The sequence below is a fragment of the Rhinoderma darwinii genome, chromosome 6 (genome assembly GCF_050947455.1).
Source record: "Rhinoderma darwinii isolate aRhiDar2 chromosome 6, aRhiDar2.hap1, whole genome shotgun sequence".
NCBI lineage: Eukaryota > Metazoa > Chordata > Amphibia > Anura > Rhinodermatidae > Rhinoderma > Rhinoderma darwinii.
Genome location: NC_134692.1, coordinates 53,199,239 through 53,216,603, shown reverse-complemented (window position 1 = coordinate 53,216,603; position 17,365 = coordinate 53,199,239). Strand labels below are relative to the sequence as shown.

Genomic DNA, 17,365 nt, shown 5'->3' with positions numbered 1-17,365 from the left:
GGCTTGGGATACTCAATAGTCCTTGTAATGTTCAAGTATTTCTTTTTTTTTTTAATCAGTTCAATTTTATTCAACAAACTTCAAATTTTTACAGGTCATTGTACTTTCTCATACAGTGTATAAGCAAATTTCCACAGACCCAATTATTTATGTCCAACCAAACATTCCCTTCCCCCCAACTCCCCCTTGTATCCCCCCAGCCGGTCTTCTCGATACCACTTTTTCAATCCTATCTCCTTCTCTTCCCCTTTTCCATTCCCCATCTTACGCCTGCTCTCCGTGTGTACCCCACCTTCAGTAGCCCTATACCTGAACGTGTGACCGTAGTGTCATTAGCTCCACCGAAGCATACCCAGATTGATCAATCCACCTAGCCCATTGCTTTTCAAACTTGGCCTTGGACCCCCTCTTAGAGTATATCCTATATTCCATCAGAACCTGTGAGTTAAGTGCCCCTATGATTTCTTGTTTCGATGGTGGCTCCGCATCCAGCCAGTTCTTTGCTATTCCTTTCCTAACTTGATATAGTATTTTAGCGATTGCCAACCCTGACATCCTATCCCCCTCCAAATCTCCAACATACCCTAGCAGCATAACCACAGGATCCCATGGAATCTGTACCTCAAACACTCTCCCCACTAGCTCCAATATTTCCGTCCACAGACTCCCCAACCTCCCGCATGTCCAGAACATATGAAGGATGTCTGCTTTTTCCTCCGGGTACCTAGGGCACTTGGCATCTGCTCTTAATCCCATTTGTTTCAGCACCCACGGGGTCCTATACACCCTATGTATCAGAAACAACTGCGATCTTCGTTGTGCTACATTAATGGACAAAGTACATGTTGCTGCCAATACCGCCTCCCAGTGGTCTGTTGTAATAGGACCCACATCCCTCTCCCATACAGCTTTCACTGGTGCCATAGGATCCCCCAGATGTTCCACCAATAACCTGCGATAAACCAATGAAATTAATCCTTTTGACGTTACTGCTTTTGCAATATGTTCCAACACCCCCGCGGCATGTATTGTCATGTCTACACTGGCCGCTTGTGTCTGCACCGCGTGCCTAATCTGCAGGTACTGATAGAACATGCGGGAGCCCAGCTGAAACTCCTCCCTTATTTGCTGAAAGGATTTGAGTATGCCTCCCTCGTACAACTGACTCAATCGTATTATGCCTTGCTGCTCCCACCCCTGCATCCCTTCCAATTTACCCAATTCCCCCAGATAAGCATTCCTCCAGAGTGGTGTATATTTAGTGCATTCTCCTATCCCCAGCAATTGCTTGCACTGCCACCACACCTTGTGTATGAGAAGCAGAGTGGGTCTGGTACTCGCCATCCGTTTATAGCTGTGCGCTTCCAGTCCTCCCAACGGGTTCCCCCCCCCCCCCCAGATATGATAGGATGCGCGCACTGGACCCCCATGTCTCTTCCTGCTCCCACCCCCAGAAATGCTGACATTGGGCAGCTAAATAATACACCCAAGCATTGGGCACAGCCAGGCCCCCCTCCTCTTTCGGCAGCTGTAATTTCTCCAGTTTAATCCTAGGTACCCCCTTCTTCCATACTAGGTCCCTAAACAGGTTATGCAACCTCCTGAACCAATATTTGGGGATCCATACCGGGGAGTTATGTAGGACATACAGCACCTGGGGCATAAGGATCATTTTAATCAGATTCGTCCTACCCAGAGCCGATAGTGGTAACTTATTCCACGCCTCTACTTTGGCTTTTATCGTTGTTAACAGTGGCATTACATTAAGGGACATATAATCCTGTGCTTTCGCCGTCACCCTAACCCCCAAATACTTAAACTCCGTGACCACCGGTATCTCCACCTCCTCCCCAGTCTGGATAACCCCCGGGTCCATGAGCATTAGAGCCGATTTTGACCAATTAATGAGTAGTCCTGAATATTTCCCAAACCGCTTAATTAGGGCCATCACTAACGGTAGTGTGCGCTCGGTATCCGCCATGAATAACAGCATATCGTCTGCGTATAATGCAATTCGTTCCTCCACCCCCCCATATCTCAACCCCTGAATATGTTCATGTTGTCTCACTGCGCACGCCAGGGGTTCCACCGCCAACGCGAACAACAATGGAGATAATGGACATCCCTGACGCGTTCCCCGCTCCAGCGCGAACCGATCCGATAGCACCCCATTCACCCTTATCTTTGCTGTCGGGGCTACATACAACAACTTTACCCATTTTATATAATTAGGGCCAAATCCCATTTTCTCCAGAACTGACCACAAATATTTCCACTCCACGCAATCGAATGCTTTAGCCGCGTCTAAGGACAGAATGGCTCTCCCCCCATGATTATCCGGCAGAACTTGTAAATTCAAGAACAGCCGTCTCAGATTCACCGCCGTCGATTTGGATGGCATAAATCCAGCCTGATCCTCATGTACCACCCCAGACACTACCTTAGCTAGTCGAAGCGCCAATACTTTCGCCATGATTTTAATATCCGCCGTCAATAGAGAAACTGGTCTATAGGAGCCCGGGAGCTGGGGATCCTTCCCCTCTTTAGGCAGAACGACTATAGTTGCTTCGTACATTGTTTCCGGAAGCCGCCCCCTATCAAAACTATCTACCAGAGTGGCCAATAACTGCGGTGCGAGCTCCTCCCCATATTCCTTAAAAACTTCCACCGGAAGCCCATCCGGCCCGGCGCCTTTTCACTGGCTAGTATCCCTATGGCTGCCTGGAGCTCCTCCAGAGATATGGGCTCCTCCAATGTCCCTCTCTCCTCCCCTCCCAACCTGGGAAGTTCTATCTCCCCTATATACTCTTCCAGCTGTTGAGGTGTGTGCTCTGCCCTAGAGGCATACAAATCAGAGTAAAACTGCTGAAAAACTTTCAAAATCTGTCCTGTATCCGTCTCCAACTTCCCCCCCTCCCCTTTAATAGTGTGTATGTAATTATTCTCCCTCTGAGCCTGCGCCATCCTTGCCAGTAACCGTCCAGTGGTTTCCCCCTCCTCATAATATTGGCGTTTTAAAAACATCCTTTTGTTATCTGCCCTCTCCAACTAATGCTGTTTTAACAATCGCTGCGCCTCCACCCAATGCTTCAGTGTGTCTGGTGTGTTAGCTATTATATGTAGCCTTTCTGTCTCCGTTACCCTTTCCAACAGCGCTTCCCCTAATTGTCTAGACCGTGTTTTTACTGCCGAAATGTGCTGGATGAACACCCCTCTCAGCCACGCCTTCATCGCGTCCCACAGTATCTCTTGCGGTACCGTTCCCGAATGAAATTGAAAGTATTCCTTTATGAGGTCTAAAATTTGTTTATGATCTATCAACTTCAGCCAAAAGGCATTGAGTTTCCAGCACCCTTGCCCCCGCCCTGTCCTCCCCTCCGTCTCTACCTTCATTAACAAAGGAGAATGATCCGATAACGCTCTTTGCAAGTACTCTATCTGGGCTACAAATGGTACCGCTGCCGGTGAGCACAAGATTAGGTCTATCCTGGATAAAGACTGATATGTGGAAGACGCACAAGAATACTGAAAGCTATTTGCATGTTTATCCCTCCATATGTCCCGCCAACCCATTTCAGCAACAAGATGGCCAAACGCTGTTAAACCTCCCCCTGTCATGCCGAATTTATCCATATTGGTATTCAATACTGCGTTAAAATCCCCCATCACTAGTAACGGCACCTCCGGGTACCTAGCCAGTTCCTCCACCACTTTCTTGATACATCCGCTAGAAAATGGAGGGGGGACATACAACACCACCAGCACACAATTCCAATGATACATCGTACAGTGTACCCCCACATACCGCCCCTCCCCATCCTGGAAGGAGTCGTGACATATAAATGGCACTGCCCTATGTATGAGAAGACTCACCCCCCTTGAATATGTAGTATGATATGAATGAAAACTATGGCCTACCCAGGCCCTATGCATCATGGAGACTGAATCCCTAGTCATATGTGTCTCCTGTAGTCCTATCACCCTCGACTCCTGTTTCCTAATAAAATCAAATATCGCCTGTCGTTTTCTGGCTTCCCGCAGGCCCCGTACATTCCAGGACAAACAATTAAGTGATCCCATCATCCCTCAACATATCCCAACACATCCTATCCTGTTCTCGCAACTTTACATATCCGACCGGCTGGGTCCTCTTTCCCTCCCTCCCCTCCCCCCCCTGTAACCTCCCCCGTAAACCTACCCCTTTCCAAGGGTTGGGGCGACAGAACGTATCTGCCATTACCCATAACAAGCGTCGGCAGGTCAACTCCGCCCACCGTACATTCAACAATACCATAACTCGTTATTCACTTTTCCCGCGTAACTGACCATCCCTCCCGCTGCCTTTTTTCTTGCAAATAAACAACCATCCCTTCAACATATCGGTACCCCTCAATGTCCATAAACACATTCCTCCTCTTCCGGTCTTCCGCGTTCACCGCAACCATACCCTCCAACTCCAAGTCCAAACATGACCAGGAACCCTCAATGCCATATCTTGCAATTTTCTACGACACCTGGTTCAGTCCCGTATCCCCAGCCTCCTTTTGTCAGCCGGTCTGTTCCGGATCAACGCCGTCCCTCTGCCTCCGCCGGTCTCAGCTGACTTTCATGGCTATCCAACCATCTAACCGCTTCTCTCGGTGTCTCGAAAAAGGAAGTTGTGCCCAGCGCCACCACTCTCAGACGGGCAGGATACATCATTGAATATTGCACTTGTAACGCCCTTAGGCGTCTCTTTATATCCATAAACTGGGATCTTTTCCTTTGTACTTCCATAGAGAAATCCGGGAAGAAGGACACTTTCACCCCATTAAAGGAGATGTCTTGACGCTCTCTAGCTTTCCTCAGGATCTTGTCTCTATCTTTATAATGTAAAATCTTTATCAGCACCGGTCTCGGCGGCCTTCCGGGAGGGCCAGGTCTGGTCGGCACCCTGTGCGCTCTCTCCACCGCAAATAAAGGGGTCAATTCCTCTCTGCCAAATGTGTCTATCAGCCACTTTTCAAAAAAATCATCCGGATTCGCTCCCTCCACTCTTTCTGGAACCCCCACTAGGCGAACGTTATTCCGTCTCAGCCGATTTTCCATGTCGTCTGTCTTAGCCAGCAATGTCGCCACTGCCTGCGAGTGTGCCTGTACATCCTGCTTTATGTGAGGAATCGCATCCTCCATGTCTGAGACTCTCCCCTCCACGGCGGTGGTGCGTTCCGCTACTTTTTGCAAATCATTCCTGAGCAGCAAAATGTCCTCCTTCAATCCACCCATCTGGCTTGCTAAGGTATTAAGGACCATAGAATTTTGCTTCACCGCTGCCAAAATGTCCTTTAGGGAGGGTTCCTCCTTCCTTGCTCCACTTTTCCCTCCAGCACCTGGCTGATCCTGCATGGCGCCACTCATCTCCTCCTCACTTCTCATGTCCCCCGCCAAAGGAGAGTACCTGGATCCATAAGATGAGCCTCCAGCTGCCTGATCTCCAGCCGACTTTCGCTGCTGTGCAGCCGCCCCCCCTGCTCTCGGCGTGCGGGCGAACCTCTCCAGCTTCTCCACTACTTGCTGCCGGAGGCCTCTATTGCGGCCTTCCTTCTCCTCGGCGCCATCTTGAGCGCGGGACCCGGGACTCGCTGGCGGCGACTTCTGCTTCTTTGAGAGCGTCATTATGAACGGGCACTCGTGCTCCTCCACCTCTAGACTCTGGTAAGACCCTGGGGAAGCTGTTTTCCCCGAATTTTACGGGATATATGGACCTTATAGGATGAATACAGCAGGAGCTCCGGTCACACACGTCCTCTCACATTCACCGCTAGGCCACGCCCCCATGTTCAAGTATTTCTAATACATCTATAGCAGTCCACGCACTGTTCAATATTATTTTTATTTTTTTTTATTCTAAGGCCACATTTACATAAAAGTATTTTTTGTTCTGAAATTGAGCTCATTTTAATGGATCTAGTTCTATAGCTGTATTTTTTACAGACCTTTCTATATGCACTCCGCATTTCTAAAAACACAACATGCACTATTGTACGATACGAGCGTATTCTTATTATAGAAGTCAGTTGAGCCTGAAAATACGGATTTGTATTTTACATCCTTAAGTCTATATTGGTATGTTCAATATGGGAGACGATAAAGATGACAACACAAAATTGAAACACGAACGTGCTTTTGTGGGAGAATTGCGGCCCCATTCATTCCTATGGGGCCATGCACATGACCGTGGTTTCCGCGGTCCGTGCATGGCCCAGGAGCCCGGACTGCAGAAAGAACGGGCATGTCTTATTACGGCCATGTTCTGCGGTCCAGGCTCATAGCAAATAATGGCACGGCCTGTGATTTGCGGGCGGCTCGCGGGTGACACTCCGCCCCCGGCCGGCCCAAAATTCACGGCTATGCACATGGCTACGGTCGTGTGCATGAGGCCTTAAAGGCGTTGTATACCTTTTTTCTAAGCAATTTTTTATTTTTTTTTAAATTTAATGTATTTTGTGTTTTTAGCAACTTTTTAAATTCACTTTTATAAAAAAAAAAATTATTCCTTTTTACGACGATACAGCTTCTTTGTATCATGTATACATAGAAGCTGTATCGTTCTCTCTGAACTGACGGTTTGGCTAAGAGCAGGTCCTACGTGTCTCTGACACACAGGATCCAGCCAATAACAATTACATCTAAGTTCTGAACAGAAAACAGAAAAGCTGTATCTTAAAAAGTTGTATATATTTTTTTTAAATAAAAATAGATTTATAAATTTGCTTAAAACTACAAAATACATTCAATTATTAGGGAAACAATTATTGCAAAGTTGAACATCGCTTTTAGAGCGTACCTGTCATTTCATCAAAAACCATAGCAAAAGCAGGGGCTTGCAGCACTCTTGCCCTAAAACTATTGTAACTGTATTTTTTTTAATCTCCTGACTGTCCTATAAAGCCAGAAAATGCGCTTATTTTGTTGCTCTCCTTTTTGGCATCCACTCTGTTTTAGGGAGCGTGTACTTTCCCTCAGCCTTTTGCCAGCACTGTCCCTGCTGAAACTTCCTTTCCCTTTCTTCCCAGAATCCATAGCATCTCCCTTGGGGAGCGAGCTCCTCGTTGTCTAATGAAATGCCACTCCAGCCGTAAAATCCCTCCTCTCTGCATGTCTTATGAGAGAGAGGAGAATATCTACAAGGACACCCCCCCCCCCCCCACTTCCTGTAATCCGTATTGGTGTCTCTGTTGCTAGAGACAGATTTATCTTGACAACAGTCAATGGACAGCAAGTTATACAGAAGGGAGACACCTAGTGGCCGGGGCTTTATAACGATTTTGCAATAGGAAAACATCATTTTCGGTCACTAAAGTATATTGCATTTTTGTTTGTTGTTACGTCGCCCATAATATGGGAACAAGTCAATGTCTGCGTTGACTCTGGACTGGATATAACACAGTGGACTATTATACACTCTTTGGTCTCCGAATGTTCAAGCTAAGGAATTTGTTCTATAGAGCATTTTTCTTTTTAATAGGGGATATACAGACAAGTACTTCCGACGATCGGGAACATTTTTTTAAACACGACTGACTTTTCTCTAGACTTTGATACTCTGTCATCAGTCAGCTAAAACTATGGTCTGTTGTAAAATTTCACCCAACGAACTATTGTTTTGGTTGCAATCTTGTAAGGGAAAATGTGTATGGCCACCTAAAGACATGTATGTAAAACATGCAGCACTTTGTAGGAGTATAGCTGGGGGGATTGGCAGGGGATGTGCCCTCTAAGAAGCCACTCTGCCGTGACGAGGGTATTTATATACTGCGCTAGGGCATCAAACTGAATATTTGCTCTCGGTGAAGGAAAGCCTAGCTACGACTGGGTTTATCTCGGTTGATTGGCCATGAGGGATCATGTGACTGGCTACAACCTCCTTTATAAGAAAGGTGCAGTCATTCTTCACAGCCAATCTCTTTTAGTTTTCTGTTTCTCTTTTGCAGCAGATAATTCGTTTTACATCAATTTGTTCCCTGTTTCTCCCCACCAGGAACTGTTAACACTGAGTCCAAGTAAAGCCGCTGATCTGGTCTGCACCCACTTCAGTGAACAGCTGGACGAAATCATTGGAAAGCTTCAGGTATTGTGTGCACTTTTGAAGACATTATAGTGGTTACTATCCGTTGAGTTAGCGCTTTTACAGTTACACTTTTACTCTGATTTACAGCATATAACTATGATATCATTAAGCCGACGAAACCTTGCCCTTTATTTACTTTTAGTAAGCATTAGGCTCTGATCACGTCTGCGTTCCTCATTTCTGTTCCAACATAGGAGCAGACCAATGAAAATGACGGCAGTGATGGATCTGTTGCAAGACTGACCCCAACAGCGCCTGATGTCGGGTGTCTCTCTTGGTGCTTGCCATTTTACCGGACAAAATAGTGCTGCATGCTGCGCTTTTACGTCCGGGATTTTTAGTGAAATCTGCGATGGCGCCTCCAACGCATGTGTGAACACAGCCTAAAAGGGGTTCCCTGAAACAACATAAGTAAAGGTGAACTAAACCAGGGCTAGAAGTGCTCTAATTTTCTACTATACTGTCAGTGCTACTTTGACGGTATTTGTTTCCAGTGTTTGTCATGGATGAGGAATGTATGCATTAATCCCTATGTAAAAGTATGACTCGTGCACCGTTTTGTCCCCTTTGCGTTTAAAAGGACAGAAGCCATTCATAGAAATGGAATGTATTATTGCTGCTGTCAATACAACTATCTCTGTATTGAGTGTATTTTCAGGGATGCTATTGAAAACTGAGAATTTCCTTAAACACTTATTTTCAAACCACAGGACGACAGCAAATATAATTATTCACCACGAGCTCCACAAAAGGAGAAAAAAAATCCTATACCTGGTGAATGTTCAGTAGCTGATGATCCTTAATGTTGTCTTTATCTACATATAGATATTTGCACATCATGAGAGGGAAGCGGTTCCCGCAAATTTGCCACACAGTTACGGCACACGTGTGTTCCAGACTTAGGACTTAAGCCTGCATTATCAACAGTGGGGGCCGGCTGTAAAATATATCGAGGCTCCTGCTGCAATGGCCTTGATTGGAGCTAGCTCCGATCTGCCCTTTTGGTCCCTTAGATCAACCAGATGCCTAATAATGGACTGCCATGTACGGAAGCGTGTTAGGCCCGTAAGTAGTGCAATGTATTATACCTACAATCAGAAGATCAGTAACTCTTTTTATACCTACAATCAGTAGATCAGTAAATAAAAAATGCAAAAAAACAAGACCTCCCACAGCTCGGTCAGCAGAAAAATAAAAGTAGTGGCTCTCGGAACGCAATGATGCAAAAGGATGGTACAGACTAATTTATATGTCCAGCAGTGTTTCACCCAAAACTCCACATCATCATTTGCTAGACCACACAGGTGGACCCTGTAGACGCAGCGGAGATTATTAAGTTTTGGGGTCTTGTGCTACATGGGACTAGTGAAGAAGCTAAAGATTAGGGAATACTGGAGTGCGGATATTTTGTACAATACCCCGATTTACCATATAGCCATATCCCATGTACAAAAATCTGGACGTGCACATCAAACATATAGCGTTTTATAACACTTACTTCCGTGCTATCTTGATGTGCAGGCCAAATGGGAACATTCAATACGTTTCAAAAGGTGGTTATCAAGGTCCTGATATTTCCCCCAGGAAAGGAAGGGTACAAGCACATCCGCCCCAAAATGTCATCATCTATACTGGAAGCCAGGCTGCCCGATTGTACTAGGGCAACACTCTCCCAGTGAAGTACCCCAAACTGAAAACAAGGGAAGGACCCACAAAAGTGTGTTACAAAATGGGGATAAGAATGGACACCATTTATCAGTGTGACACCTGGACCAAAAAACCTGGTCTGTGCATAAAGAATTGCTTAAAAGTGGACCACACATCCATCAATTAATCATCTTAATATTTTCTTGCCCCGTTATTATACCACAATATTCTGCGCTTATATGCTCCGCACATCTTAATTATGCACCCACATTATACATTGAACTAACAGTAAAACCACAAACAAATGTACTACCACGAAAAGCTGTTCTCCATATTGCTGTCTTCCTGAGCCTTGCAGTGTGCCCAAACAGCAGTTTATGACAACATATTGGGTATTATCGTACCCAAGAGAAGCCTCCTAACTATTTAGGTGTGTGTCTCCATTGGCACTGGCTTGCCACAACATATTTGGCACTGAAATGGCATGTCTGTAGAAAAAATTTAATTTTCACTTTGCAACATTCATTGAGCACTAATTTCTGGAAAACAACTGTGAAAATGCTCACTACATGCCCAGATGAATGCCTTGAGGGATGTAGTTTTTAAAATGGGGTCACTTGTTTGGGGTTTCTTTTATTATAACACCTCCGATCCTCTACAATTGTGGGTAATGCTGTGTAAATCACTAAATTAGGCCTCAAATGCACATGGTGCTCTATCAATCCTGAGCTTTGTTGTATGTCCAAGCAAAAGATTACAGCTACATGAAGGGTGTTTCTAAAATAATGAAATACATCATAATAATTAGAGAGCTGTCTTTTCACAGTTGCACAAGCTGGGCACAATATATCGGACACTGAAATGGCATACTTATGGAAAAATTGCAATTTTACTCCTTAACATCCACTTCGCACTAATTTTATACCTGTGGGGTCAACATACTCACTACACCTCTAGAAGAATTCCTTGAAAGGGGTAGTTTCCAAAATGGGGTCAATTCTCTGGGTTTTCCACTGCACTGGTACATCAGGGCAATGCAGCATGGCATCTAAAACCCATTCCAGAAAATTGCACTCCAAAAACCAAATTGCGCTCCTTCCCTTTTGAGCTTTGCTGTGTGTCCAAATAGCGGTATACGTTCACATATGGGGTATTGCCTTACTCTAGAAAAATTGCTAAACTTTTCTTGTGAAAATGAAAAATGTTCGCTAAAACTACATATCATTGGTAAAAACTTGATTGGCCCAATTCTAATAAATTTGGTGAATCATGTGGGGTTAAATTCCTTACTATACCCCTGGATGAGTTTATTGTAGGGTATAGTTTCCTAAATAGTCTTTCCACTGTACTGGTAGCCCTTAGACTCTGCAAATGCGACATGGTGCCCAAAAAATTATCTAGAAAATTCTGTGCTCCAAAAGTTAAATGTCTCTCTCCTCAATCTGAGTCCCTCCTTGTGCCACATACGGGGTATTGCCATACTTAGGAGAATTTGCAAAGTAACGGGTGGCTTTTTCTCATAATGTACTTGTAAAAAGGAAAAATTGCATATTCTAATTCTAATAAATTCTATGAAACACCGGTGGGGTCAAAATGCTCACTGCCCTCCTAAATAAACTCTTTAAGAGGTGTAGCTTCCAAAATGTGCTGTTTTTGGGGGGTTTTCTTATGTTTTGGAACCTCAAGGCCACTTTTAATGTGACATGGTGCCTGGAAAACATCCTAATATAAAGGAGGACCCAAAATCCACAAGGTGCTCCTTTGTTTCTGAGACCTGTATTTGAGTCTGGTAGCACACTAAGGCCACATATGGGATATTTCTGGGAGCTGCAGAATCTGGGTAATAAATATTGAGAGCCTCCTGCACACGAACGTATTTTTTTCCTCCCGTAAATACGGGTCCTTGGTCACACGTATTCGACCCATATTGCACCAGTATTTACGGACCCGTGCCCGTAAATACGGGTCCAGTGTCACCAGTATTCCACCCGTACTTACGGGCAAGTTTTCGCTGGAAAACTGCACTTCACTAATCGGCAGCCCCTTCTCTCTATCAGTGCAGGATAGAGAGAAGGGACAGCCCTTTCCGTAGTAAAAGAAATTCATACTTACCCGGCCGTTGTCTTGGTGACGCGTCCTTCTTTCGACATCCAGCCCGACCTCCCTGGATGACGCGGCAGTCTATGTGACCGCTGCAGCCTGTGATTGGCCTGTGATTGGCTGCAGCGGTCACATGGGCTGAAACGTCATCCCGGGAGGCCGGACTGGAGGAAGAAGCCGGGAGTTCTGGGTAAGTATGAACGTCTATTTTTTTTTTACACGTTGATCTATATTGTGATCGGAAGTCACTGTCCAGGGTGCTGAAAGAGTTACTGCCGATCGTTTAACTCTTTCAGCACTCTGGACAGTGACTATCCACTGACGTCGGCTAGCAACGCTCCAGTAATTACGGGTGCACACGTAGTCACCCGTAATTACGGGAGCCCAATTGACTTCTATGGGCCTGCCCGTGCCGTAATTAAGGCCTGAAATAGGACATGTTCTATATTTTTCAACGGCACGGGCACCTTCCCGTTAGCATATGGGGAGGTACCAGTGGCAAATACGTTCGTGTGCATGGGGCATTTACACTGTTAACACCTGCTGTGTTGCAAAAAATATATATATATGTTTTTATATTTTAAAATAAATTCCCGTAAAACACCTAAAGGGTTAACAAACTTACTAAATGTGGTTTTAAATACATTGAGGAATTCAGTTTTAAAAATTGGATAATTTGTGGGGGCTTCTAATATATATGTCCCTCAAAGCCACTTAAAACTGAAATAATAAAAAAATAGGTTTTGCTAATTTTGTTTAAAATTTGAAAAACTGCTATTAAACTTCTAAGCTTTGTAAAGTCCTTAAAAAAATAAAATGATTCCTACATAAAGAACGTTTATGGTAATCCTTATTTAAACATTTGTGTGGTATCATAATCCATTTAATAAGCAGAGAATTTCAAATGTAGGAAAATGCTAATTTTTCTACATTTTAACCCCTTCCCTCTTCGGCCACTTTTGACCTTCCTGACCGAGCCTCATTTTTCAAATATGACATGTTTCACTTTATGTGGTAATAACTCCGGAATGCTTTTACCTATCCAAGCGATTCTGAGATTGTTTTCTCGTGACACATTGGTCTTTAAGTTACTGGCAAAATTTGCTCGATATGTTCAGTATTTAATTGTGAAAAACACCAAAATTTAGTGAAAAATTGCAAAAATTAGCATTTTTCTCAATTTAAATGTATCTGCTTGGAAGACAGGCAGTTATATGACACAAAATTGTTGCTAATTAACATCCCCCATATGTCTACTTTAGATTGGTATCATTTTTTGAACATCCTTTTATTTTTCTATGACATCACAAGGCTTAGAACTTTAGCAGCAATTTCTCACATTTTCAAGAAAATTTCAAAAGGCCATTTTTACAGGGACCAGTTCAGTTGTGAAGTGGCTTTGAGGGCCTTATATATTAGAAACCCCCAAAAAGTCACCCCATTTTAAAAACTTCACCCCTCAAAGTATTCAAAACAGCATTTAGAACATGTCTTAACCCTTTACACATTTCACAGGAATTAAAGCAAAGTAGAGGTGAAATTTACAAATTTCATATTTTTTTGCAGAAAGAAATTTTTAATACAATTTTTTTTATAACACAGAAGGTTTTACCAGAGAAATGCAACTCAATATTTGTTGCCCAGTTTCTGCAGTTTTAGGAAATATCCCACATGTGGCCCTAGCGTGCTACTGGACTGAATCACCGGCCACAGAAGCAAAGGAGCACCTAGTGGATTTTGGGGCCTTATTTTTGTTAGAATAAATTTTAGGCATCATGTCAGGTTTGAAGGGCTCTTGCGGTGCCAAAACAGTGGAAATCCCCCAAACGTGACCCCATCTGGGAAACTACACACCTCAAGGAAATTATCTAGGGGTACAGTGAGAATTTTGACGGCACAGGTTTTTTACAGAAATTATTGAAAGTAGGCCATGAAAATTAAAATCAACATTATTTCAAAGAAAATGTAGGTTTAGCGATTTTTTTTTTCTCATTTCCACAAAGACTGAAGGAGAAAAAGCACCATAAAATTTGTAAAGCAATTTCTCCCGAGTAAAACAATACCCCACATGTGGTAATAAACGGCTGTTTGTACACACGGCGAGGCTGAGAAGGGAAAGAGCGCTATTTGGCTTTTGGAGCTCAAGTTTAGCAGGAATGGTTTGCGGAGGCCATGTCACATTTACAAAGCCCCTGAGGGGACAAAACAGTGGAAACCCCCCACAAGTGACCCCATTTTGGAGACTACACGCATTGAGGAAATTATCTAGGAGTATAGTGAGCGATTTGACCCCACAGTTTTTTTGCAGAAATTATTGGAAGTAGGCCCTGAAAATAAAAATCTACATTTTTTCAAAGAAAATGTAGGTTTAGCTTATTTTTTTCTCATTTCCACAAGGACTGAAGGAGAAAAAGCACCACAAAATTTGTAAAGCAATTTCTCCCGAGTAAAACAATGCCCCACATGTGGTAATAAACGGCTGTTTGAAGACACGGCGTGGCTTAGAAGGGAAAGAGCGCTATTTTGCTTTTGGAGATCACATTGAGCAGGAATGGTTTGCGGAGGCCATGTCACATTTACAAAGCCCCTGAGGGGAAAAAACAATGAAAACGCCCAAAAAGGGACACCATTTAGGAAACTACACCTCTTGAGGAATTCATCTAGGGGTGTAGTGAGCATTTTGACCCCACAGATGTTTCATAGAATTTATTAGAATTGGGCAGTGAAAATAAAAACAATCCTTTTTCTTCAATAAGACGTAGCTTTAGCTCAAATTTTTTCATTTTCTCAACAAATAAAGGAAAAAAAAGAACCCAACATTTGTAAAGCAATTTCTCCCGAGTACGGCAATACCCCATATGTGGTCATAAACTGCTGTTTGGGCACACGGCAGGGCTCAGAAGGGAAGGACCGCCATTTGGAGTGCAGATGTTGCTGGATTGGTTTCTGGGCGCCTGTGGGCCCAAAACAGTGGAAACCCCCCAGAAGTGACCCCATTTTGGAAACTACACCCCTCAATGCATTTACCTAGGGGTGTAGTAAGCATTTTAACCCTGCAGGTGATTGGCAGAAATTGGTGTGCACTCGATGTTGCAGAGTGAAAATTGGATTTTTTTCCATAGATATGCCAATATGTGGTGCCCAGCTTGTGCCACCATAACAAGACAGCTCTCTAATTATTATGCTGGGTTTCCTGGTTTTAGAAACACCCTACATGTGGCCCTAATCTCTTGCCTGGACAGTCGACCAGGCTCAGGAGTGAAAGCGTACCATGTAAAATTGAGGCCTAATTTGGCGATTTACAAAGTATTGGTTCACAACTGCAGAGGCTCAGATGTGAAATAATAAAAAGAAACCCCTGAGAAGTGACCCCATTATGGAAACTGCACCCCTCAAGGCATTTATTAAGGGGTGTAGTGAGCATTTTCACCCCACAGGTCTTTTCCATAAATGAATGCGCTGTGGATGGTGCAAATTCAAAATTTATATTTTTCCCTAGATATGCCATTCAGTGGCAAATATGTAGTGCCCAGCTTATGCCACTGGAGACACACACCCCAAAAATTGCTAAAAGGGTTCTCCCGGGTATGACGGTGCCATATGTGTGGAAGGAAACTGCTGTTTGGGGACGCTGTAGGGTTCAGATGGGAGGAAATGCCATTTGGCTTTTGGAGCGTGGATTTTGCTTGGTAGTAGTTTTGTTTGGAGTCTTACTGGTGTTTCCGTTTATAATGTGGGGGCATATGTAAGCCGGGCAGAGTATATAAGGGGCATAGTTAGGTGGTATAATAATGGGGTAAAAAAAAAACAATAAAATGATCCATAGATGTGTGTTACGCCGTGACACAATCCTTTCTGCACAGGCCGGTGTCGCACTGATATATGGCGTCCTTTCTTATCCCCCTTTTGGTCCACACTCCGCGCCTTTGTAGTTTGGGGAATTTTGCTAGGAAGTGTTGTCCTGGTATAATACGGGCACCGTCGCTTCCAGCGGATATGTTTGGGCCCTCCCTTTCCTGGTTCCCTAATTTTAGGTCCTTGATAAATCGCCTCTTCAAACAGAAGAAATGTTCCCTTCGGGCACAACTGCATATTTTTTTATTTCCTGACTTATTCGAGCCAAAACTAATTTTATTTTTCATAGACGTAGTGGTATGAGGGCTGGTTTGTTGCGGGACGAGCTGTAGTTATTATTGGTACCATTTTGGGGTACATGCAACTTTTTGATCACCTTTTATCCTATTTTTTGGGATGCCAGTTAAACAAAAAAACGCAATTCTGGCACAGCTTTTTTAGTTTTTTTTATACAGCGTTCACCACGCGTTATAAACTACATGTTAACTTTATTCTGCGGGTCAGTACGATTCCGGCGATACCTAATTTATAGCACTTTTTCATGTTTTACAACTTTTTGCACAATAAAATTACTTTTGTAAAAAGAATGTATTTTTTCTGCCGCCAAGTTGTGAGAACCATAACTTTTTAATTTTTTTGTTGACGGAGTTGTATGAGGGCTTGTTTTTTGCGGGACGAGCTATAGTTTTTATAGGTACCATTTTTGGATACGTGCGACTTTTTGATCACTTTTTATTCTAATATTTGTAGGGCAAAGTGACCAAAAAACAGAAACTCTGGTAATGTTTTTTACGGTTTTTTTTTTACGCTGTTCACCGCGTGCAATAAATAATATAATATTTTGATACCTCCGGTCGTTACGGTCGTGGCGATACCAAATACATATGGTTTATTATTATTTTTCAATAATAAAGGACTTGATAAGAGTAAAAGGGGGATTGTGTTTTATTTGATTACTTGAAACTTTTATTGTTTTCAAACTTTTATTTTGTGCACTTTTTTTTACACTTTTTTACACTTTTTTACACTTTTTTATACTTTTTTTACACTTTTTCTCAAGTCCCACTAGGGGACTTGAAGGTCCAACGGTCAGATTTTTTTTTTTCTAATACATTGCACTACCTATGTAGCAAGCCGATTAGGCTTCGCCTCCCGGCGGGGCCTAAATCGGCTTCCGTAATGGCAGAGCAGGAGGCCATTGTGTCTCCTGTTGCCATAACAGCAGTCGCCAGTCCTGATTGCCTGTCAGGGCTGGCGATCTGCTAGTAACCGCTACGATGCAGCAATCGCTTTCGATTGCTGCATCGAAGGGGTTAATGGCAGGGATCGGAGCTAGCTCCGGTTCCTGCCGTTACAGGTGGATGTCAGCTGTACAGTACAGCTGACTTCCACCGCTGATGACGCCGGATCAGCTCCTGACCCGGCGCCATCTTGCCGGCAGCTACGGAAGCCGATCAGGCTCCGCCGCCGGGCGGAACTTGACCGGCTTCGGTGCTAGGCAGACCGGGAGGCCAGTATTAGGCCTCCGGTTGCCATTGCAGCCACCGGAACCCCGGCAATTTCATTACTGGGGTTCCGATGAGCTGCAAACACCTTAAGTGCAGCGATCGCGTTTGAGCGCTGCACTTAAGGGGTTAATGGCGGGGATCGAAG

The 17,365-nt window shown here is 44.0% G+C and overlaps 1 protein-coding gene across 2 annotated transcripts in view; it reads left to right on the top strand.

Moving 5' to 3' along the window:
• Nucleotides 1-17,365, top strand: part of VPS8 (VPS8 subunit of CORVET complex) — a 163,298-nt gene that overhangs the window by 96,613 nt on the left and 49,320 nt on the right. For both annotated transcript variants that reach the window (XM_075829729.1, XM_075829728.1), the window contains one exon: nt 8,021-8,110. In XM_075829729.1, coding sequence (XP_075685844.1) covers nt 8,021-8,110 — 90 coding nt within the window. The remainder of the gene's footprint in view (nt 1-8,020; nt 8,111-17,365) is intronic.